The 23,230-nt window shown below is 44.4% G+C and overlaps 1 protein-coding gene and 1 long non-coding RNA gene across 2 annotated transcripts; both read left to right on the forward strand.

Annotated features, from left to right (window-relative positions):
- Window positions 1–210: 210 nt before the first annotated feature.
- LOC125904338 (uncharacterized) lies at window positions 211–955 on the forward strand. Its single transcript, XR_007451427.1, has 3 exons — window positions 211–232; window positions 382–612; window positions 694–955. It is a non-coding gene; the product is annotated as an uncharacterized LOC125904338 (long non-coding RNA).
- A 372-nt stretch (window positions 956–1,327) lies between these two features.
- On the forward strand, window positions 1,328–5,061 carry LOC125905166 (uncharacterized). Its single transcript, XM_049603057.1, has 11 exons — window positions 1,328–1,361; window positions 1,455–1,641; window positions 1,742–1,958; window positions 2,124–2,267; window positions 2,420–2,695; window positions 2,783–2,921; window positions 3,006–3,215; window positions 3,368–3,498; window positions 3,614–3,723; window positions 4,659–4,774; window positions 4,940–5,061. Exons 1-11 carry the CDS (start codon window positions 1,334–1,336, stop codon window positions 5,059–5,061), a joined length of 1,680 nt encoding a protein of 559 aa, XP_049459014.1. The 5' UTR covers window positions 1,328–1,333.
- Window positions 5,062–23,230: the final 18,169 nt, after the last annotated feature.

The following is a 23,230-nucleotide window of genomic DNA, read 5'->3' on the forward strand; positions in this document are numbered from 1 at the left end:
TAATTATTGCTGTAATGTTTATTAAGGGATATGTCATATGTTTATGTATGTTTGCTTATACCTTGCCTCTACAGGTGGATCTATATCCATTCAATTCCTTCACTGAGGCATCCCTGAGCCTGTTCTTTGAAACCTCTGGCATTTCAGAGAGCAATTTTTCTAGCTTACTAGAAATCCTGTCACACGACAGTTTCAAGAAGGAGGACGTACACCAAATGTCAGTGTTTTCAAGGTAGGCAAAGCAAAGTTGGATACCATGGCGCTCTAGCATCAGCTTTCCATTGGGCACTCACATAGGGTCCTGTTAATGACTGTAAGTAAAGAAATAGGCTTGTTTTAAGATACTGTACTCATGTAATTTGACTGTGTTCCCCATTTCAGAAGATAAGGAAAAACCTACCAAAGGTGCCTATTAGTGTACATGGTGATGATTCCCATTTCTACCACTTTAATATGGAGAAGACAGTGGACAACATCTTAAAAAACAATATGCACATGGCCAAAATGACATTTGTGCCAGTGACCGACTGCCACAGGGACGCCTTCAATTCAAGGCTCTTTCATCAGAGCAAGCTCTTTTGCATACAGTCTGTCAAGACAAATGTGGGCAAGGTAAACTAATTTTTTAAAAAGCGCATACCAAAAAAGATGCAGGTCATCATTTTATGTAGGCTTTTTTACTTTTTTTTTCAGGTAACTGCACTTGACATCATCAGGATTAACACGGACCGGAGAGCACAACTTGCAAGAGTGGAGTCAATTGCTTTTGATAGCTCTAAAAGAAACCTGGTCCTTAGGTGCAGGCTGCTGTTCCGTGGCCTGGAGATGAGAAATCACCAGCAGTATCACCATATAACACCAGTCAGAGAACAAATTTTCATCTCTGACGCCATTGAGTCCATTACACTAGATGATGTGGTGAAAAATGCCACAGATCCAACAGTACACTGGCCACTACTTGTACAGCAGCCACTCTGCCACAGCTTTTGCAGAGCCAAGCGGCAGGTTCATTAGAGATGCATCAACTCTCCCTGCTCATTGCAGTGAGGGACAGCAACAAAGAGACCGTCCCACAGGTACAGTAGAACTTTTCATGGTCAATGGACATGAATAATATGTTCAATCAAAAGAGTGAGACTAATGTAGCTAAGATGAACATGAACATGTATGAAGTAGCCTAATTGTTTTTTTTCTTTAAGGAGTACCAGTGCTCCCGCTGTACATCCATTTATATTTTGATGGGTTTGGGCTGTACAGGCGGAAGTACCATTCCACTAATGGGATGTACTTTTCCTTGGTAATTTGCCTCGTTCTGAGGGGCAAAAGGGAACACATGGGCATCATAGGCCTCGGAGAACCAGGTAGCATGGTCACTACATTTAGATACAAATAGTTAATTGTTTACATCATGGCCTATGTAGGATTTGATACAGTTTATCTTCTTTCCAAATCAGGAACATCATTTCAGCAGTGTATGGATGCCATTTCACCATACATAGAGAAACTGCAGGAAGGTTATTATGCTGACTGCCCTTACTATGGGGGTGAGGTGTTTGTTTGTGGAGGAATTGGCGAGATCAATGCAGACATGCCCCAGGCAAACCACTGTGCCAACTGTTTGTCATCCACTGCAAACAAAAGGTTAGATTAATTATTACTTCATAAGCTATTTGGTTTTACTGTTTATTGTGAAAAATCTTAAAAATGTATTCCTAATCCCTTTTCCTTTGCCCTCTCTTAGATGTAGGTTTTGCACGGTTGACAAGGCCGACCTCTCCAACCCACAGGTGGCCAGTGAAGCACCCCGCAGGACAAAGGCCAACACAAACAACATTATCGCTGCCATGTCTGAAATGGGTGTTGTGGAGAGGAAACAACATGAAACAGAGACTGGGACCCTGTATAGCCCGAACAACCAGCTGTTCTCCGATGGCATTGTCATTGAACCACACATTCAGGTAAATGTTTTAATGTATCTGTAGCCACAATGAAGCTCTGAGCAACAATACCAATGGACTGAACATGTCCTGCTCTACCTTGTGTTGAAAGGATTGAAACAGGAAGCATGTATGATGAAAACCACGTAAAAACAATACTACGGTTGGCTTTGTATTTTGTTTAAGACAAGGATCGATCACTTCCACCTCGATGCTCTTGGTGTTGGAAGACTGCAAATAAGTCTGATTTGGGGCAACGTGAAGACACAAGTCCAACAGTTCCTCAGTGATCTGATTGTTGCAATCGACAGACCTCATTGGCTCAAGCAGGTAATAAAGTTATATAGATAACCAATGCATTTACTCAGGACAGTCCACCCAAAGATGATGCTTTTGCATGTTCATTTTAAATTGATCTATCCTTTATAGCTTTTTGTGCTATGCAGAGATTAAATTAATTACACAACACATTATTCTTTTAGCTCCCAGATCTTCATCACTTGGCATGTGCCACTGGCTGTGAGGTGCTCCATCTTATTCAGATGTGGACCATAATAACCAGAGATGTTTTGTGTTGCCCTGAGGCATTTACAGCAGCCTCTGCTGAATATATTGGCCGCAACAACTGCCGCCTTGTCACCAAAGCCAACATCTTGCTGAGTGGCTACTTGTCTTCAATCCGATCGGCAAGTCTAACTGACGAGGAAGCGAGGCAACTCCAGGTTCACATATGTGACCATCACAGACTATTTGAGAGGGTAATTTTGTACCTCCATTTTGTTTTGTCTCCAATGCTACTGTACGTTTAGACATTTAAGAACTTTTTATTTCCATATTTCTTTAAGATATGGAAGGCAGAGGTGGCAAACCGGGCTAACATCCATTGTGGCTATCACACTGGGGAGCAAATAGATGTACTGGGCCACCCCATGATTGGTGACTGCAACCGCTTTGAGCGATACCACCACAGGATCAAGGACATGGGTAAGTAAATTTCCCTGACATTTCATTTGCTAGGCCCTACAGGTGGTTGAAGCTCACTGTCTTGATATGCATGTTGTATTTCAGTTATCGCTCACAAGAATGGCGTCAGTATCGAGAAAACAATGGTGAAGAGGATTGCAGTGTTGGATGCCCTTTGCACATTGTCAACACCAAATGATGGAGCAGCAGAAAATACATCTGTCCATGGGCTTCCAGGCTACGCCCCTGTTTACAGGCCATCGGGATCAGTCACACTGATATCTGCCACTGAACTTCGGCAAAGACGTGGGCTTGGTAGGAAAATCTATTGCAAAATATGTTACTAAAATAAATTACTAAAATAATTGTATTGCTTGTTAACATATTCCTGCGTGTCAGTTCTACCAATAATGTCTAAAATGACAGTAACAAGATCCTTTACTTTATTCTAACTCTTTTCTTAACAGGGTTACAGCTTGGAAACCAAATGCCAGAGTTATCCCATCTGAAAGTGGCAAAAATGATGCGGCAGCCGGACCTCATGGAGAGGATGGGGGATAGAGTCCTGACATGGGAACAGATCTTCCTTGGACCCAAGGTGTGATCCCTGTAGTTGATAATTCTCAGTCTAGTACACGAAAATGCATATTAATAAATGAGTACTATCTTCTTGTATGGAAGCATTCTTTGTATCATATGCTGTTATTTCCTAGGTTTGGATAAGGGGGAAGCCTGTCATCACCATCATTGACAACCCTCTTTCTGGGCAACCGGAGAGATGCATGAAACACCAGAGTGCTACACTGTCCCCACAAAAATACAAGTATGTTATCAATGTGTTTAATAGCGGTAGCAATGTATTGAATTGAGAAACTTGTATTCAATGTATTATTAGATTAGATTAGATTAGATTAGATTAGATAGTACTCTATTAATCCCTTTGGAAAATTCCTCAGGGAAATTAGAATTCCAATAGCTATTACAAAAAGTAGATAAAAAGATACATAAAAAGGATAGATATTAACAAAAATATAAATAAAAACAAATATAAACAAAATAAAATAAATAAAAATTATTAATAATATAGTAAAAGAAAAGAAATAAATGAAATATGGCTACTAGCTGGCTACTGGCTACCGGCCACTGCTCCTTCCCGTCCTCTGTCCCTCCGCCACTCCTCCTCCCAGAACCAGGAGCCTCCTTGAAAAGCTGGTGAAACTGGCTCTTGGTAGCATTTTTTGAGGGAAAAAAACAGGCTGCCGGTAGCTTTGGAACTGCCTCCTGGTAGCGTTGATAGTTAAAGCAAATATCCATGGGCTATATAAAACAGAAGAAATGTCTTCATAAGAAGAGCAGAAAGGTCAAAAAGATAGGGAAAGTCTAAAATCTGTACAAAATTGTTTAAAAATTGGAGAAAAAACTAACACAACTGGAGAGCTATTGGCGAGGCAGCCATTTACATCCAGCGCCATGGCAACAACACAAATTATATTAAATTAATTCTAAATTATTTTATTATTTATATTATATATTATAATAAATTATATTATTAAATTATATTAAATTAAATTATAACAAAATATAGCACAGCATTTGTACCAGCAACACAATAGTATTGCATAGTGTTTCCCAGATGCTGTGCATCCTTTCATGGATTAGGCCCTTAGAAATTTATCTAAAGAAATGAAAATACCCCTTTTATAATAAACCTTTTTATATAAACCCAAGTGTGTTTAACATATATTATCTCATTCTCAGATTTGATATAAAGACTATCAAAGTTGGCTCATTTGTGGAGACAGCCCCCCTCAACCCAACCCATGTGAACGACAGGCAACCAGTGAAAATCACCGCCATATGGGCTACCATCTCAGGTAAAGTAGTCAAAAGATCTTGAATAAAATATGTAAAGAAGATTACAGAGGAACCAGGCAATGTGAACCCATAACATAATGCTTAATGCTATCGTGTTAGGTTAAGCAGTTATACTAAAGATATTGATGTAACCCATAGCTAAATGCATGATGTTTTTTCCCCAGATAATCCGCTGGTCCTGTTTGAGGACCATCTTCCTGCCACAACACAGAGAAGATCCCCTGACAGGCTGCAAAGAGTATCAAGAAGGAGGAAAACTACTCTTTCCGACAGCAGCCATCACTGACACCCTCCTGTTCCTCCACCACAAATGCTTCTGGGAACCAAATCAACACCTAGGGATCGGGACAAAGTCCACTGCCACCAATGGACAATACTGTCAGATTGTTGACAAAAATCATTCACAATCCCAGGAACAAATGGTACCTTAAGAACACATTCCTACACTCTCATACAGAGTAAACACTCCATCAGTACAGTGGGCGTTCATAGAATGTCTGGGGGCGCTAGAAGCAAAATCTTTAAATGGGGGATGTTGAGGTGTTTTCTGTGGGGGCATATGTCAATGCCAATTTCATCCTACAGATAACTCATTTTCATCATTTTATCATTAGACTTGCTTCACTATCATTTCAGTTTTTCAAATTATCATCCCCCAAAAAGGCCTTCTCTCCTAAAAACAAGACATGCACACGAGCCGAGTGATTAACAGCCTTTTCTTTTCTTTTCAGTCACGTGACTAGAATGCCCTTTGAAGGGAAATAAGGTGAAGTGATGGCACATCATATTTAGCCTATGTGAGCTACTTCCATGTGGCGTGGGGAAAATTGTGTGAAGCACTTTGTGCTGTTGTAGCCTGATACCAGTCCAAAATACAGATGTTTTTGTTGTGTCTGAATGAAGCGGAAAGACAGATGGAGAATTGGTCTTTTATGCGTACAATGTGGCTTTGAGATGTATGCGTCATATGATAAGGAAATGGAATCATGGGGGGGGTGGTAGGGTACCTGTATAAATGTAATCAATTTGTAAACATAATCATTCTGTACATACTATGTTTTATTATTAAATGCTGAGTATTTTCATATGGTTTTGCATTCTTTTTTGACATTTGTAATGAAAGTTTAACTGAAAGACAGTAATATTTCTAAGACATCTTGAGACATCTTAAGACATCTTCATATTTCCAAGACATCTTAAGACATCTCAAGACCCATGTCTATAGACACATCTTATAGACATGTCTTGACTTACCAAGACGTCTTAAGACATCTTAACAAATGTGTCTTAAGACACATCTTAAGACGTCTTGAGACACTTTGATGGCTGGGTATGTTTTCCTTCCTAAACGAGACCACAGCTCTGATTCAGTGGTGTCACAGCGATCGGTATATCGCACCCCCCAACAAGACGAACAACGTGTTTATCGCGGCATTCACCACAGCCTACGGCTGTCTAAAGATAAACGACTATTTGCATCAAATGCAAAATCGGGTACTTGACCTCGACACCGACTCTCTAATTTATGTCGCAAAAGAGGGAGAGACGGGGCTCAAACTGGGTAATTATTTGGGAGACTTGAAGGACCTCCTCCGAGAACCGTCACCTTATTGTGGTGGAGGAGTTTGAGTGCCCTAATGACCCTAGGAGCTATGCTGTCGGGGGCATTTTGCCCCTGGTAGGGTTTCCCATGGCAGATTGGTTCTGGGCGAAGGGTCAGACGAAGAACGGTTCAAAAGACCCTTCATGATGGTTATGATCAAGGACAAGTGTACCCGGCCCGGAGGGTTACCGGGGCCCCGCCCTGGAGCCAGGCCTGGGGTTGGGGTCCGTGGGCGAGCGCCTGGTGGTCGGGCCTTCGCCCATGGGGTCCGGCCGGGCCCAGCCCGAACTGGCTACATGGGTTCGTCCCCCTGCAGGCCCACCACCCGTAGAGGGATCCAGAAGGGTTCGGTGCAATGTGGATTGGGCAGCAGACCAAGGCCGGGGCCTTGGCAGTCCGATCCTCGGTTACAGAAGTTGGCTCTTGGGACATGGAATGTCACCTCTCTGGCGGGGAAGGAGCCGGAGCTTGTGGAAGAGGCTGAGCGTTACCGGCTAGATATAGTCGGCCTCACCTCGACACATAGTTCCGGCTCTGGAACCCTAGTCCTTGAGAGGGTTGGACTCTCTCCTTCGCTGGAGTTGCTCCGGGTGAGAGGCGGAGGGCCGGGTGGGCTTTCTGATAGCCCCAGACTCTCTGCCTGTACGTTGGGGTTTACCCCAGTAGACAAAGGGTTGCTTCCCTGCGCCTTGGGTCGGGAACGGGTCCTGACTGTTGTCTGTGCTTATGCACCGAACAACAGTTCAGAGTACCCACCCTTTTGGAGTCCCTGGGGACGGGTGCTGGACAGTGCCCCAACCGGGGACTCCATTGTTCTGCTGGGGACTTCAACGCGCTCATGTGGGCAATGACAGCGGGACCTGGAGGGGCGTGATTGGGAGGAACGGCCTGTCGATCTGAACTCGAGTGGTGTTCAGTTATTGGACTTCTGTGCGGGTCGCAGTTTGGCCATAACTAACACCATGTTCAAACATAAGGATGTCCATCGGTGCACGTGGCACCAGGACAGCCTAGGTCGCAGGTCAATGATCGACTTTGTAGTCGTATCATTTGACCTCCGGCCATATGTTCTGGACACACGGGTGAAGAGAGGAGCAGAGCTGTCAACTGATCACCACCTGGTGGTGAGTTGGATCAGATGGTGGGGAAGGCGCGCGCAGACCTGGCAGGCCCAAACGAACAGTGAGGGTCTGCTGGGAACGCCTGGCGGAAGAACCTGTCCAGATGATCTTCAACTCCCACCTCCGGGAGAGCTTCAACCGCGTCCCGAGGGCGGAGGGGGACATTGAGTCCGAATGGGCCTTGTTCCGCTCTGCCATTGTTGAGGCGGCGGTCGCGAGCTGTGGCCGCAAGGCCGCTGGTGCCAGTCGCGGTGGTAATCCCCGAACCCGCTGGAGGGCTCACACTGTTTACAGTGGAGGCGGGGAGCTGCTGACGTCAACTGGGGACATTGTCGGGCGGTGGAAGGAATACTTTGAGGAGCTCCTCAATCCCACCAACACATATTCCAGTGAGGAAACAGAGACGGGGGTCTCAGGGGCGGGTCGTCCAATTTCTGGGGCAGAAGTCGCTGAGGTGGTGAAACAACTCCGAGGCGGCGGAGCCCCGGGGGTGGATGAGATTCGTCCCGGATATCTCAAGGCTCTGGATGTTGTAGGGCTGTCCTGGCTGTCTCACCTCTGCTACATTGCGAGGACATGGGGTGCAGTGCCTCTGGAGTGGCAGAACGGGGTGGTGGTCCCCATTTTCAAGAAAGGGGACCAGAGGGTGTGTTCCAACTACAGGGGGATCACACTCCTCAGCCTACCCGGTAAGGTCTACTCCAGGGTGCTGGAAAAGAGGGTCCGGTCGATAGTTGAACCTCGGATCGAGGAGGAGCAATGTGGTTTTCGTCCCGGACGCGGAACCGTGGACCAGCTCTTTACCCTCGCCAGGGTGCTGGAGGGGGCATAGGAGTTCGCCCAACCAGTCCACATGTGTTTTGCCCCGTGTCCCCAGGGGCATCCTGTGGGGGGTGCTCCGGGAGTATGGGGTGGGTGGCCCCTTGCTAAGGGCCATCCAGTCCCTGTACCGAAGGAGCATGAGTCTGGTTCGCGTGGCTGGCAGTAAGTCGGACCTGTTCCCGGTGAGGGTTGGACTCCGCCAGGGCTGCCCTTTGTCACCGGTTCTGTTCATAACTTTTATGGACAGAATTTCTAGGCGCAGCCGAGTGGTGGAGGGTGTCAGGTTCGGTGATGGGAGAATCTCGTCCCTGCTTTCCTCCAGCTCTCACTGGGGCGGTTCGCAGCCGAGTGTGAAGCGGCTGGGATGAGAATCAGCACCTCCAAGTCCGAGGCCATGGTCCTCAGCCGGAAAAGGGTGGATTGCCCACTCCAGGTCAGGGGGGAGGTCCTTCCTCAGGTGGAGGAGTTTAAGTATCTCGGGATCTTGTTCACGAGTGAGGGTAGGATGGAGCGGGAGATTGACAGGCGGATTGGGGCAGTGTCAGCAGTGATGCAGGCGCTTAACCGGTCCGTTGTGGTGAAAAGGAGCTTGGCCAGAAAGCGAAGCTCTCGATTTACCGGTCGATCTTCGTTCCAACCCTCACCTATGGTCACGAGCTCTGGGTAGTGACCAAAAGAATGAGATCGCGAATACAAGCGGCCGAAATGAGTTTCCTCCGCAGGGTGGCTGGGCTTAGCCTTTGGGATAGGGTGAGGAGCTCAGACATTCGGGAGGGACTCGGAGTAGAGCCGCTGCTCCTCCACATCGAGAGGAGCCAGTTGAGGTGGTTCGGGCATCTGGTAAGGATGCCTTCCGGACGCCTCCCTTGGGAGGTGTTTCGGGCATGTCCAACCGGGAGGAGACCTCGGGCCGCCCCAGGACACGCTGGAGGGACTACATCACCCGGCTGGCCTGGGAACGCCTCGGGGTTCCCGCGGAAGAGCTGATGGAAGTGGCTGGGGAGAGGACTGTCTGGGCTTCCTTGCTGAGGCTGCTGCCCCCGCGACCCGGACCCGGATAAGCGGAGGATGACGACGACGACGACGACGACGACTTGAAGGACAAGTTGGGGGGCGACACCATACAGGAATTTGCGGTGGCGGGTCCTAAAAGTTACGCCTACTTGACCAAAAAAAACAAATGAGCCGTGCTGCGGGTGAAGGGCATTACTCAGACGCACGAATGTTGTGAAAAAATCAATTTTGACAGCGTCAAAGAGCTGGTAGAGGGTTACCTGCAAAACCACCGTACAGGGGAGAGGGAGGAGGAGGAGGAGGGATTTATTGAGACTATTCAACACGGCATAAAGAGGGATAAAAATGGGTTTCTGCTTAAAAATCCGTCATTTTTAAAAAGGTTTCTTGTGGTATTTGACAAGAGACGGCTGCTTTCCACAGGTGAAACGTTGCTGTTTGGCTATTGAAATGTTTTCTGCCGATCACCGGCCGATTGACTTTGATTCTAGATTGCGAGTGGCTTTCTCATGTCAGATTGTGGGACCCAGCGGTTGTGGAAAAACTTTTTTTGTAAAAAGTGTATTGGAAAACTGTCAACATGTTTTGTCTCAGGTGCCTGAAAATATTGTATGGATATATACTTAGTTCCAGCCTATGTACGGTGAACTGCAAAAGATGAATAAAAAGATTAAATTTGTTGAAGGCCTGCCTGATTCATTTGATGATGAGAACCTGTTTCCCCCTGATCAAAGTCACTTGATTATCCTGGACGTCGTCATTTTTCAGGCCTCCGACCATCCCGAAGTAGTCAAGATTTTTACACAATGCAGACACCACAGGAACATGAGTGTCATGATGTTGACGCAAAATGTTTTTCATGAGGGCTAACACAGTCGGACCATCAGCTTAAACAGCGGCCTTGTTTAAAAACCTCAGAGATAGGTTACAGATAAATATATTGGCTCAGCAAATTTTTTCTTTGAGAAAAACTTTTTTTCAGAAAGCTTTGAAGATGCCACCAGAGACGCTGACGGTTATTTAATCGTAAATCTCACCCCAAATTGTCCAGAACAATACAGACTGAGATCGGGGTTGTTACTGGAGCAGTGGCCCGTCGTCTATCTACCTAAATCACGGTCTTCCTGAATCATCATCATCATCATTCATCATCGTCGTCATGTCTTCGTGTTTAAAAAGGAACGCTCCTTTACTGCGTGCTTTGTGTCACGCCACGCCTCAGAGGTGTAAAGATATTCTTAACCACGGCTCTTCCGACTTTCTTCAGTCTTTTTGTGAACGCTCTTTAAATGTTAAAACATTCCCCTGACCAGGGCTCAATATCAAAAACTCAAAAGGCAAAAGAAAATTATCAAATTGCTGGCAAATAAAAAAGCCAGCCTAAAAACCAAGCACCGAGCTCTGATGACCCAGTCCGGAGGGTTTCTATTGCCTCTGCTTTGGACAGCTTCTAGGAGGACTAATTAATAGACGCTAATCAGAAAAAAAAATGTCTCAAAAGATGTTTCTGGTCACGCCTCAACAGCTGAGCTGTATGAGTCAGACTTTGGGCAACAACAACAACAACATCAACAACAACGATGACGGTGAATCTCACGCCATGAGACGTACGGCTGAAAATGATTTAGACGCAAAAATGAGAGATATATTAAACGAACGGGGGCTTAATCCTTATGAAAAAATTAAAAAATATAACACTCTGTTACAACGATACCTCACCCTGGTCAAACAAGGGGAGGAGGAACGTCGACTTTACCTAAAGACGGCGAGAGGCCTACCTCACGACTCTGACGAGCCGGGAGAAAAACAAGATGAAAATGAAGAAAAGGATGAGAAAGAGGCAGGACTGGATGAGACGGCTCGCGAGGTACTGCAAAATCTTCCTCAGTGCAACCGCAAAAATGCTGAGTATATTATGAAGAAATCAGTCAAGAGCCAGGACGGGTGGACTCCCAAGGGCGAATTTATTCACAAGGGAAAGACTGTGAGAGGTACGCATATGATTGACTTGTTTAAAAACCTATCGGTCTCTTATAAAAAGAAATCTCCAACGCCCAAGGGATGGACGGGGTTTTTGAATACTCTGACGGAGCTCAAGATACCGATAAGCTCGGTGACCAATCCTCGTGCTCGCGCTCAATATCGTCGACTCAAAACCGTCGGAGGGTGGCGTGCAGGAGAGGAAGCAGAAGAAGAGGAAGAAGGAGAAGAGGGGGCCGTAGCACCGGTCGAGAGGGAGAAAAGAAAGCGGAAAAAACAAGATTTAATTCCGTTTGTGGAGGAGGAGGAATGGGTTACGCTGGTAAAAAGGAGTGAAAGAAAAAAGTGGAAAACAGCCGCTCGTTGGATTAATTATACAGCGTGATAATTACTTTAATAAAAGAGTAGTACAACAACAACATTGATGTTTGTCTTTTTTTTTTTAATTCTTAAACAAGTTGTAACAATCTTTGAACATTTCTAGAGAACAGGCGGTGTGGTAAAAAGAATCTGCTCGTTGAATCCTCATACAATGTTGATATTTTTTCACAAACTTTGATACCATTTCATCATTTTTTACGACGTCGTCGTGATACAGAGATAGCACGCTCTCAAAAGGTAGCCCACAGGCCCTATGACATAAATAATAAACACAATGCTGTCCGCAGGCGGTCGACGCGACGTCTTGAAGTTGTCTTTTCTGGTACGGTAATTTTTTCTTACAACGGCTTTTTAAAAATTGTAACACGGTTTTCGGGTAATAGACAAAGTCGGGCAGTAGTCCGAACGAGTCGAAAAAAGTGGTGCTCCTGTCTTGGTCCAGAGTCAGCGCTCGCCAGTGTTCTCCGGGCTGATGACTAGGGTGCGTGTTGACGATCATGTAGGCAAGACGTCTGAATGAGCACATCAGCGCCGGTAGTTGGTCCGAAGCCCACACGCCGCAAAACGCATCTCCCAGTAAATGTTGCATGACACCTTCCAATTGGTGGTTATTCATATTCTTTCTTTTCTTTCTTTCTTTCTTTCTTTCTTTTCTCAATAATAATCCACCAGCACTTGACGTTTGGAGTTGATCTCCAAAATGCTCTCATAACACGCGTACACGATCAGAGTGGTTGTATGCGGCAGGGGAACTCTGAATCTCATTTCCAACCTTAAGCACCCGTTGGAGACCGGGGACAAGACGCCTGCGTCTTCGGCCGCGTTGAGATTAAACACAAACAACGAATACCCCTGGTTAAAATCCTCCCTGTCAATGCCCAGCGGCAAATCTTTCAGGTGTCTTCCCGTGGCTGTATACATGTTGTAAAACTTTCTGACTGACTGGCCTTGGTCAAACTGATGCTGGAAAGCTTTGGCGGGCACCTGTCTGCTGTCCTGACAGAGGGCCAAGTATTCCACATCGTTGTGCCCAAAGTTGAAGGGTGACAGGTCACTTTTTCCTGTAAAGGCTTCGTGGTTCACCATAGCCAACACTTTATATTTCGGCATCGTGCTCAGAAAGAGATTTTCTTGATTACATACTTGAGTATTTTCCGGGATGGAGTACATTTTCATGTTGACGTGGGACAAAGGATAGAGCGCGTTACCCCTCAACAGGGCCGCCACGTGACCCAGACGCACCGCCGGGGAAACAGTCGTTTTCTTGACAAACAAAGAAGCGCCCGATATTTTTTAATTTAAAATTAACGTTAGCGGCTTGCATGAGACAGAAGGCGTCGCTAGCGTGGGTCAGTTTAATTCTCAGATCCACAGAGTTCAAGAGAAGCCTCTCGCAGAAAAGTATGACAGCATGGAGAGGGCCCAACAGGTGAAGCTCGCGGGAATTAGCGGTGAACCGAGCTCTCTTCACTAGACATTTGTTAGGTCCGTTATTTGTCACCACAGAATCCATTGAGCCTGCCTTGTCTTTGTAAAATAACCTGACGGTAAACTGACTTTTTGCAGAATCTTCTGAAAAGTTGAGGAGGGTTTTGATCATGGCTCTGTACGGGTGAGTGGCACTGGATTGCGATATCAATCTATCGCCGAGAATAACGTCGCACTGATTGAAAATGGTATTCAGAGGATAATTCATGAGGCCTACGGGCACGTCATTATCCAGGTTCTTACCGTCCGCTTTGGTAATTTTCAGTCGCAGGTGTAGCAAGGTGTCGTTCAAATCCAAATATTTTTTGCCGTCTCCGGGAATGAAAAACTCTATAGGCCCCGAGTCGGTAATGGCCGATAAAAGCAAAATCTCTGTGTAGAGCTTTTCGTCTATAGACAGCTGCGTTATGGGGGCTGAAAATAAATCCAGCTCCGCCGTGCTGCATTCGGCCGATTTGTGATGTAAAAGAGCCATGGGGTTTTTTTTGAGTATTTGTTTGTATTTGTTTTTTTCCTAAAAGATATCGCCGGATCTTATCGCCGCTGCTGCGGGGCTCTGGGTAGACTTGTTTCCCTTAGCGCCTCTCGTACCAACTGACTTGCCCTTGGCGGAGCGTCAACGTTTTTTAGATCCTCGTGAAACGCACTCCCCCGGAGGTCTCTTTTTCGCTCTTCTAGCCAAAACCATAATACCCCCGGATCCTTCTTGAGACGTCTGATCAGAGTTTCGACCCGTTATTTTACCTACGGCGTGGCTTATGACCACCGAGGCTATGTTTTTTGTTTTTTATGAGGCTTAGCGATGGCAAAACCTTTTTTCACGATAGGGGACACGAAACGGAATAATCTTGAGAACATAGACCCTATCCCTCGTCCGTACATGACGGGGAGCCGTAAAAACCGGGGAGGGCTCCGCCGGCTTGGTTTTCATAGTAGCTCACAAAATGACAAGGATCGTGGTAAGGGGTCATGGTTTCAACGAGGTCTTTGCGGGTCTGAAATGGAGTTTCACGATAGTCTTGCCAAAGGTAAAGTTTACCAGCTTATTTTGATCGGTCTTAATCTCAACGTGGATTATTTCAATGTGTTTCCTGATGACCGGTAGATATGAGGCGGGATTAAAACACTGCGTGGTGACGTCTCCGTACATCCCTTGTATAGGGACGGTCCTCAAGCTGATGACTTACCACGTCGCTGTAGCAGTAAAGGTGGTAATTCCCCGCTTTTATATCAGCCAGGTGGGGCGCCAACCTGGCGTCGAACGTGAGCCATTCTCCTGATTTCATGCCCAATATGTAAGACATAGGTGGAAAAATGTACAGATGATACTGACCGCCTGCCTGAAATTCAAATGGATGTTGTTAAACGCTAAAAAAATGTTGTTGTCGACGACTCTAAGATGTGTGTTTAGCTCGGCCTTGAGCTGCTCAAAGTTGGCGTAATATCCCCCTCTGAACCTTCGATGGTTGACTACGGTCACCCCGTCGGATGTCGTGGGTTTTTTTCTCCACTCAAAGTAGGTCGCATCTTGAGGAATGTTATGCCACGTGTGCAGGTACGAAATCTCTGTCAAGGCCACTCGCCACGCGCCCTCCAAGTCAATATGTTGTGCCAAGTCGACGTGGAAACTGGAGCCAGTGTTATTTTTAAATACGTGCGTGCTGGCGTTGGAGGGCAGGGTAATGTAAAACCCCTCGCCGCCTGAGATCTCAGACATGATGAAATGAAAACGAATCTGACATACGTTCTTATAGTTTTTTCAGCTCGCCGACCTTGACCCAGCTGTTGAATTTGTCGGGCCAGTGTTTCCAGCGTACCAACGCTTGTTTTTCTCCGCTGACGACGCGTTGGTCCAAAATTTCTTCCACCGCGTAGCTCTTGTCTCGCGGTATCTTTACTTTTTGCAGCTCCGCTTCGTAAAACATGTCCCGGGTAGGTTCTTCGTCATAATCTTTCAGTTTGTACATGGGGGGTACTCGAGGTACGCACTCGGCCACTGTAAACACCTCGTCGGTATAACTCTGCTCATATTTCTTATCAAACACGCCTCTCACTTTAGATATTCTCACCAGATGTCCCTGTTTAAAATTCATCTTTAACTTTTCTTGGAAGCTCAGGGGGATCGAGCCGTACAGGTTTTGAAAAACTTGCAGGGTGTTCTCGGACGTCACTTGCATAGGCGTCATTTTTATACTCATGTGATAGCTGTTATTATAGCTTTTAACCAAGTCCTGCAGGACGTCTACGTACCTGCGGGTGTTTTCGGTTGTAAAATATCTCCACATTCTAGTTTTCAACGTACCTTTAAATCTCTCAATCACCAAGGCCTTCAGATCACTGGCTGTGGCGAAATGTTTAATACCGCGTTTATCCATCAGCGCCTTAAAAGTCCTGTTAAAGAATTCTTTACCCGCATCCATTTGTAACTTTTCAGGGGTCTGACTGTCGTCTAAAACAGAATCAAACGCCCTAGTGACTTGGGACACTGTTTTGTTTTTTAGCGCTTGCACGTACGCTTTCTTTGAAAACACATCGATGACCGTCAACAGATATTTAAAACCGCCGTTGTGCTTGGTCAAGGCTTGCATGTCACAGAGGTCCGCTTGAAATTGGTTCAGAGGTTGCAGTACAAAAACCCTATTTCTGGGAAAATGTATTCTGGCAGGTTTATGCAGAGTGTACGCGTCTTGCTCGGCTAAAAATTCTCTGACTCGGTCAGGGTTTACTCTTTTCCCATCTCATCTTGTACGGCCCTGTGGAGTCGTTTGACTCCTCCTAAACTACCCGGGTGAGACGGGTCGTAATAAACCTTTTTCATGACACATTTCTCCAACATGTTGAATCAATAATGAACACAACTGCTCGCTTACCAAAACATTTATTTTAAAACAAAAACAATCGCAAGTTATACAAGGTGTACATGATTCAAACATTTAAGATATATGAGGTATACATGATTCAAACATTTAAGATATATGAGGTATACATGATTCAGACATTTAAGTTATATGAACTATGCACGGTTACAAACAACAACAACGACAACATAGCATTAGGCTAAAGCAGACGAGAGCAAATTCATGGCAGAGGTCCCGTGGATAATGCGAATATAATAATGCAACCTTCTCAATTCTGTCAAGGTGTCCGCAGGTACGAGACAACTCACTGCGTCTACAAACAAAGCGTACAGAGTAAGCAAATGGCTTACATTTGAGGCATTCATCTCTTTAATGATTTTGTAGAATGCATCGGCCACCACACCGTCTTTTACAAGTTGCAATGTGGACCGTACCAACACATCCCAGGGTGTATGTACAGATTGGGACCTAACTATATCCAACATGCATTCCAATCGAGTTACTTTAACGTCTCTGTTCAAACCCGCATGATTCACAGTCATTTTGTTTTTAATAACCTGATCCAAAACACGGATTAAATGACAAATGACAACGTGTTCCTCTACACGCGTTACGAGTTTAGTCCAGTAGTGACCCATTTTCACTCTACAAGCCAAAACTCCAGAGCTTGGTCTACGATTTCAATCTTTTCCTCATCCCCTTCGGTCATCGTGTTGTAAATCTTGGCGATTGAGTGTTCGATGCGTCTAATTGTCTTAAAATCATGCAGCAGGAAATCACAAGCGCCCCAGACCCGGTACTCAGACACGCAGAGACGGCGAGTGTTAAGAGCTCGTTGGATGGTAGGGATAAAGCGACCCGTCCAAAGTCTTTCCATCAGCTGGGAGTGGTGTACCTTGTAAAAATAGTCCGGTGTCTCTTCCAGACATTCGTGCTGACACTGACTCGGATGGTTGATTTGACACCTGTTGCAGATTTCCTTTCTGTACCGGGCCAAAACATACAGCAGCAGTTTACTCATTACGGCTCTCACCATATTCAGAAATGCAGCAGACAGCACTGAGTCCGTTTCATCGTGCATTCCTTTACAAGGAGGTCCGGTTCGCACGTCTGCGGTGCCAGGAGCGGGCCTTGGAGAAGAACCATCGCTGTCGGGTGAATCCGCCGTTGTTGGAGTCAATGGAGGAGGACTAGGAGGAGAGCCCTGGGACAGCTGCAGCGGCGGAGAAGGAGAGGCCCAATGCCTCAGCGACGGCGGTGCAGAAGAAGGCCTGATAAGGTCGGCCTCTGGAGATGAAGGAGCTGGTAAAGGCGGGAGAGACATGTTTTTTCAGAGTCCGTCGGTCGTATTTTTCTAGTCCGCCCGTCGTAGCTTTTTTAAACGCATTGGTACGGAGGGAGGGAGAGAGGGAGGGAGGGGTTTTTGAAAAAGGAGGAGTCTTCTAAAACAACGTTTTTTTCACAAGCATAATGTCTCAAGCTCCGACTCCACAAGCTCCGACTGCTGCCAAAGAGTTCCTTAATATTTTCTGCATTTTCCTCCATCTCCAACCAGTCTGTGAGATGAATGCACAATGACGCCTGGAATAGGCCGCATTCAGAACTGAAATACTCCAAGACAAATTCGTCCTGGTGTTTGTCCTTCAGCGACACCTGACAGCTGGCTCAATAGAACCATCTGCCTGAAGCCAAGCTTTTTGTCTCCCACACGCTGCTGGCCACAATTTTCTTCTTCTCTGTACCCGGCAGGCTTTCTTTCAGGCCGTATAAGGAATTTGCTTCTCTCGTGTCTCTCGTCTCAGGCGCTCTAAGATCAGTTAATCCCACCATATTTAACACACTCCAGTCTATTGAGGTGAGTGTTGCTTGGGCCACAAGAGATCCAAAAGTTTCCCCTTTCTCCAACTGATAAAAACACACTTCGTTTGCTTTATAGTTGAACTTGTAACCCCACGCACCTCCGGCATCTAAACTCCATTCCTGCATAAGAGCGGAGGCCGGAGGCATCTGCATGCGTCTGATATGCCTGATACGCTTCTGGGGAGCTGGCCACGATTCACAAAAACTCGTCACAATGGTGCCGCAGATGACGTTTCGGTGAAGTAGATCAAAGGTCACCATCCATCATCTTTAAATTTGACAGGAGGTGTATTATTCATTCTCTCTACTGTTCGTTACTTGCCAGGGGAGGAGGGTGGCTGGTTGATTTTTATTTTATTTTTTGATTTTATTTTGATCCCCCCTACCCTATGGGCCCGAACGACACATAGTGCGTCCAAATTCACACCTGTTCTTCTTAATTGATTTTCTCCGCGACCGTGCGTCATAGCAAGAAGCCACGCATATCACGTGAAACAGCGGAATTGTAGCTTCCCGACAAGGCCTACCACTTGTCGGTAGTCCAATGTTTTCACAGCGAAAAAAATGATGAAATTACGCTAAAATGATGTATAACAGAGCTTTCATACAGCTTTGCACACACATTAGTCTTGGATTGATTACTCGCGAATGCAGGCTTGCACAGAAATGCCACGCATATCACATGAAAGCAGACCTTTCCAGTGATACCACACACATCATTGTACTGTCATCCCATCATGCTATAAATACAGATTACTTGTCTACAAAATAAAAACCTGACGAATTTCTTTACAATCCATCTTGTTATCACATTCATATAGTGAGGAATATTGTATTTTACCACGTCTTAGGCTTGTGTGTGTTTCTCCCTGTCTATCCACATTTGTTGTCCGGCTTTCAAGATGCCGATATCTCCATATTGTCCAGTTGACACTCCATCAAACTTTGTATGACAAGACCAGCCACTTCACCTTTGCGCACCCAGACAACTGTAGCCTAATTATGCATGCATGACAGGGCCGTAGTCACCATATACATTGAGGGGGAGACATGCCCCCCCCCCCACGCCCAAATTTTTTTTTTTTACTGCAAACAAAGTGGCAAATATTATCTTGGAGGACATCATTGCACTTGGTTGACTATTTTTCTATGATCTTAGATGTAAATATTGCATGTTTCTTTCAGATAAAACACATTTTTGACTTGTGAATGAGTCAATGGAATTTCTTGCAATAATGAAAAAATACTGGCAATCATGTCCGCCTGGCACAAGCCACATGTTTTGGACAGCTGTGAAGTGACAGAATGTCCCAGCACCATGGTTCTTATATTGCCAGATTCCAGAGAGTCTCCCCTCTTCATGTATGGCAGAATATGTCATTTTCCAACTTGCTATGCTGAGATACATGTAAAAATGTAAGAATTTAGTAACACAGATTTGTATTTTTCATTGATATAAAAATTTATATAAAATACAGGCACATACAAGGACATAAAATGATGGCAATTCTGGATAGCCCACATTGTCCTGAAAACAACAAGATATAGCATGTGTATGTAGCCTTTATAATGACTGTGATATGAGCTTAAAAGTTAAGGCAGTAAAAATACCCCAAAAACGCCTAGGGCCCATAGGGTTAATCACTTATTGATGCTGTTTTTGAAGTATGAATAAGTCAATAAGTAATTTATTCCTTTGAAATATCATTGATGTATTATAGAAAAGTGATTTATCTTTTTATAAATGACAAAAGGCACATCTGCCTCATTCTTGCCGTGGTTTCATGATACTACTCAGAACCGTGATACTTTCACTGGTATTGTACCATGGGGGGTGGGGAGTGGTGGGGGGTTGGGGAGTTGGGGGGGGGGGCTGAGGGATGGTTTGCCCAGGGCGTAAAAGTAGCCAGGACCGCCTCTGGCACTGATATTTTTACCGTAACCATCTATCTATGGAAACCCATTTTCGCCAGTAATGGAAAAAAAATCGCCATTCCTAATCAAAAATGGGAGATAAAAGTCATAATTATGAATGTAGCCTAGTTTTAAAATTAATTTGTGTCATGCTGTCTTGTAAGGTGGGTGGCATCACAGTGGCTACAGATGGGACAGAGGATGAGATGATTCACTGATTCAAGGCAGGACAACTAGTACACTGTGGTGTAGTAAATAGTAAATAGTGGTGATTTACAAAAACACCAAAAACTATTTTTACTGTTAAAGTAAAGTTTGTTACTGTAAATAATACAGTACTTTATTTGTAATACTAGAAAAAAAAATTTTTTTAATTTTTTTACTGTGAAGACAAGTTTACATAAATATTTCTGCTGTTTCAATTAAAAAAAAAAACAGTATTTGTATTTTCAAATTTGGCTGTGTTTTCTTTTCTTTTATTAAAAGCCTCCTTCAAACAGTAGCCTGCCCCTATTGTAGCCTGGTCCCAAATTATTTTTTTGTTAATAGTGGCCCCGGCTACTATTTGGGGAAATACTGTATGTATGTAACATACAGTGACTGGCCACTTTGTGTACAACTGTCTAATCTAATGCAATCCAGTGGAACGACTATACCATGGTTTTTTTCCCCAAAGCTTATACATTTTCAGTTATTGTTGACATTGTCTAGAAAGTGGTGATTCTACTTTGTTTATTATTGAGGTCATAGTGAATGGTGGTGGGGTACTGGGGTGGCCTCCTAATTTTGTCTAATTGAGGGGGACAAATATTAGGAACACTTTTAAATACACTGCAGTCCAATAAACCAACACCACCCACTACGACCTAAATAATAAAGTAGAATAATCACTTTTATGACAAAAGCTGAAAATGTAAAAGCTTTGTAAACATAGAATGTGTTGCAGAGCTGTTGTATTGCACTGTATTAGATTGCACAGGTGTACCTAATAAAGTGGCCAGTAAGCCCCACATTTACACCACCAATCCATGCCTGCTCTGGATCTCCCCGCAGCCCCTGGTTGCTTGGCAGCCTCAGCCCCTGAGACCATGCTGATCAAAAGTTATTAAAAGCTTTTTTCTATGTCAAGGGGTGTGGCGGCTATGACGCCGCCCTCGCCACCAAATCAGTTGGCTTTTTGATGGCTTCAGCGACCTCATATCCTCACGAAATTGATACATAGGTCAAGAATGGCGAGCTCTTACATCTGATAGGGGTGTCGCCCATGGGGGAGACAAAATGCCTCTATAGTCCCTTTGAAATTTTCAAAAACCCCTCCCCATAGGGGTTTTCTTGGAGTACGAAGATGAAACATCACACCACGTCAGGGTTAACTTACTCTGAGTTTGCACATAACTGCTTCAGTGATGCGTGCTGCTGGCCCCCCACGGTGGCGTGGGAGAGCGAGGGCCCGGTCACAGCTGCTTGCAGCTTTAATTCACAATTATAATTTATTGCTTGGTGGTCGACCAGCGGCCTATCCAATATGGTTGAACAATGGGATTCGCCTACTGGGACAGCTATTTGATACAAAAGGTCTCCGCACATTCCAAGATTTAAAGGAACAGTATAATTTATTGGGTTTCTCCTTTTTCTCAAATAGGTTTTTTATTGGAGAATTATTTGAGTTACACTTGTTAAGGTTGCAAGTAAAAGATACAAGTAAAGGATACAGAATCTTATCATCGTTCTCCAGATTTTAGCAGTTAAACACAACACATAAACAGGTGGATCAGGGAAGAAAGAAAATACACAATACACATATTAAGGCAAAAAACAAAACATAATAATAATAATATTAATAATAAATAAATAAATAAATAAATTAAACAGAAAACAGTAATATAGGGCCACCTGATCCAATTACCACCCCCCGCCCCTTTAACCCCACACCAAAAGGGTTGTCTGCTTGGTCATCAGAAAGAAAGGTCAGTACAAGGTGCAGGATTTTGGACTGGAGTTCCTATGTTTGACTCTTCATGTCAAGTTATCTAATAAAGGGGCTCCAAATCCTATCAAAGTGGTGTGATTTATCTCTTAAGGAAAACCTTAATTGTTCTAGGTGTAAAGTGTTTGTAAGCACATTGAGCCAAGACTGTAAAGTAGGGACCTGTGGTATCCATGTAAGTTAGGGAAAAAAACAAAGCTATGGGTTAGAGACCCATCACTAGCCTTACATTTGTCACAAATTGGGGAGATATCAGAAAAAATCTTGTGTAATTTAGTTTTTGAGTAATAGAGCCTATGTAGCAGCTAAAATCGATGAGACAGTGTCTGGCATGTATGGAATAGAGATTAATCTCTTCTAGGCTACTTTTCCAAAGTCCATCAGAAATTTCTATTTCGAGTTCCTACTCCCAGGCTGCTTTAATTGCATTTGTTGAGGGTGTTTGAAGACCTTGTAGTCTGCCATAAAGAAATGAGATAGTATAGCTGTTAAAGTGATTTCTCATACATTTGTCTAGACAGGAGGGGCTGGCTGTAGCATAATCAGGTGTGTGTGATTGTACATAGTTCGTTATTTGCAGATATCTAAAGAAATTATTCTCATGGAGACCATATTTCTCCTGGATTTCTGCAAATGTTGCAAATTTTCCATTTATGTAGAGATGTCCTATGCGGTATACACTAGCCTCTTTCCAATGATTAAATCCATTGACCATCATTGAAGGTGGGAAGGAAGGGTTCTTTGTTATAGGTAGTAAGAAGGAAAGTGTGTTCACACTACTGGATGTCTTAATCTGTTTCCAGATCTGTATCATATTGTGAAAAATAAAGTTACCCTTGTAGATAGGTTTTTTTTTAGACCAGTTGGAGATAATATTACAGCTCCTAGATCATAGGGATAACACTGTTCCCTTTCAATTTCCATCCATGCCCATTGTCCACTATAGTCATTGAACAATAGTGCCATAAATCTGAGGTTTGAAGCCCAGTAGGACAGCTGGAATTCCGGGAGAGCCAACCTGCCCTCAAGTTTTGGTTTGCAGCGATGAGTTCTTTTTGATTCTGTGACTTGTAGTGCCAAATAAATGGCAGGATTATTGAGTCTAATTGTTTAAAGAATTTTTTAGGAAGAAAAATGGGAATGTTCTGTAACAGATATAGGAGCTGTGAAATGGATATGTGAAATTATTATTGGACATTTTAAATGGAAAGTGTGAGAGCTGTGAAGAATCTATCTGGCCCACAAGCATCAGTTCACTTTTCCCCCAATTTATTTTACATCCTGAGAAACTACTGAAACACTGAATTGTGTTTAAGATTGCAGGGATATAAACAAGTGGTTGTGTTGTGTAAATAAGAACATCATAACCAAATAAAGATATTTTGTGTGGGGTAGTTTTGCAGTGGTACCCATGAATATTTTTATTT

This window comes from Epinephelus fuscoguttatus, linkage group LG17, assembly GCF_011397635.1.
Source record: "Epinephelus fuscoguttatus linkage group LG17, E.fuscoguttatus.final_Chr_v1".
NCBI classification, from domain to species: Eukaryota; Metazoa; Chordata; class Actinopteri; order Perciformes; family Serranidae; genus Epinephelus; species Epinephelus fuscoguttatus.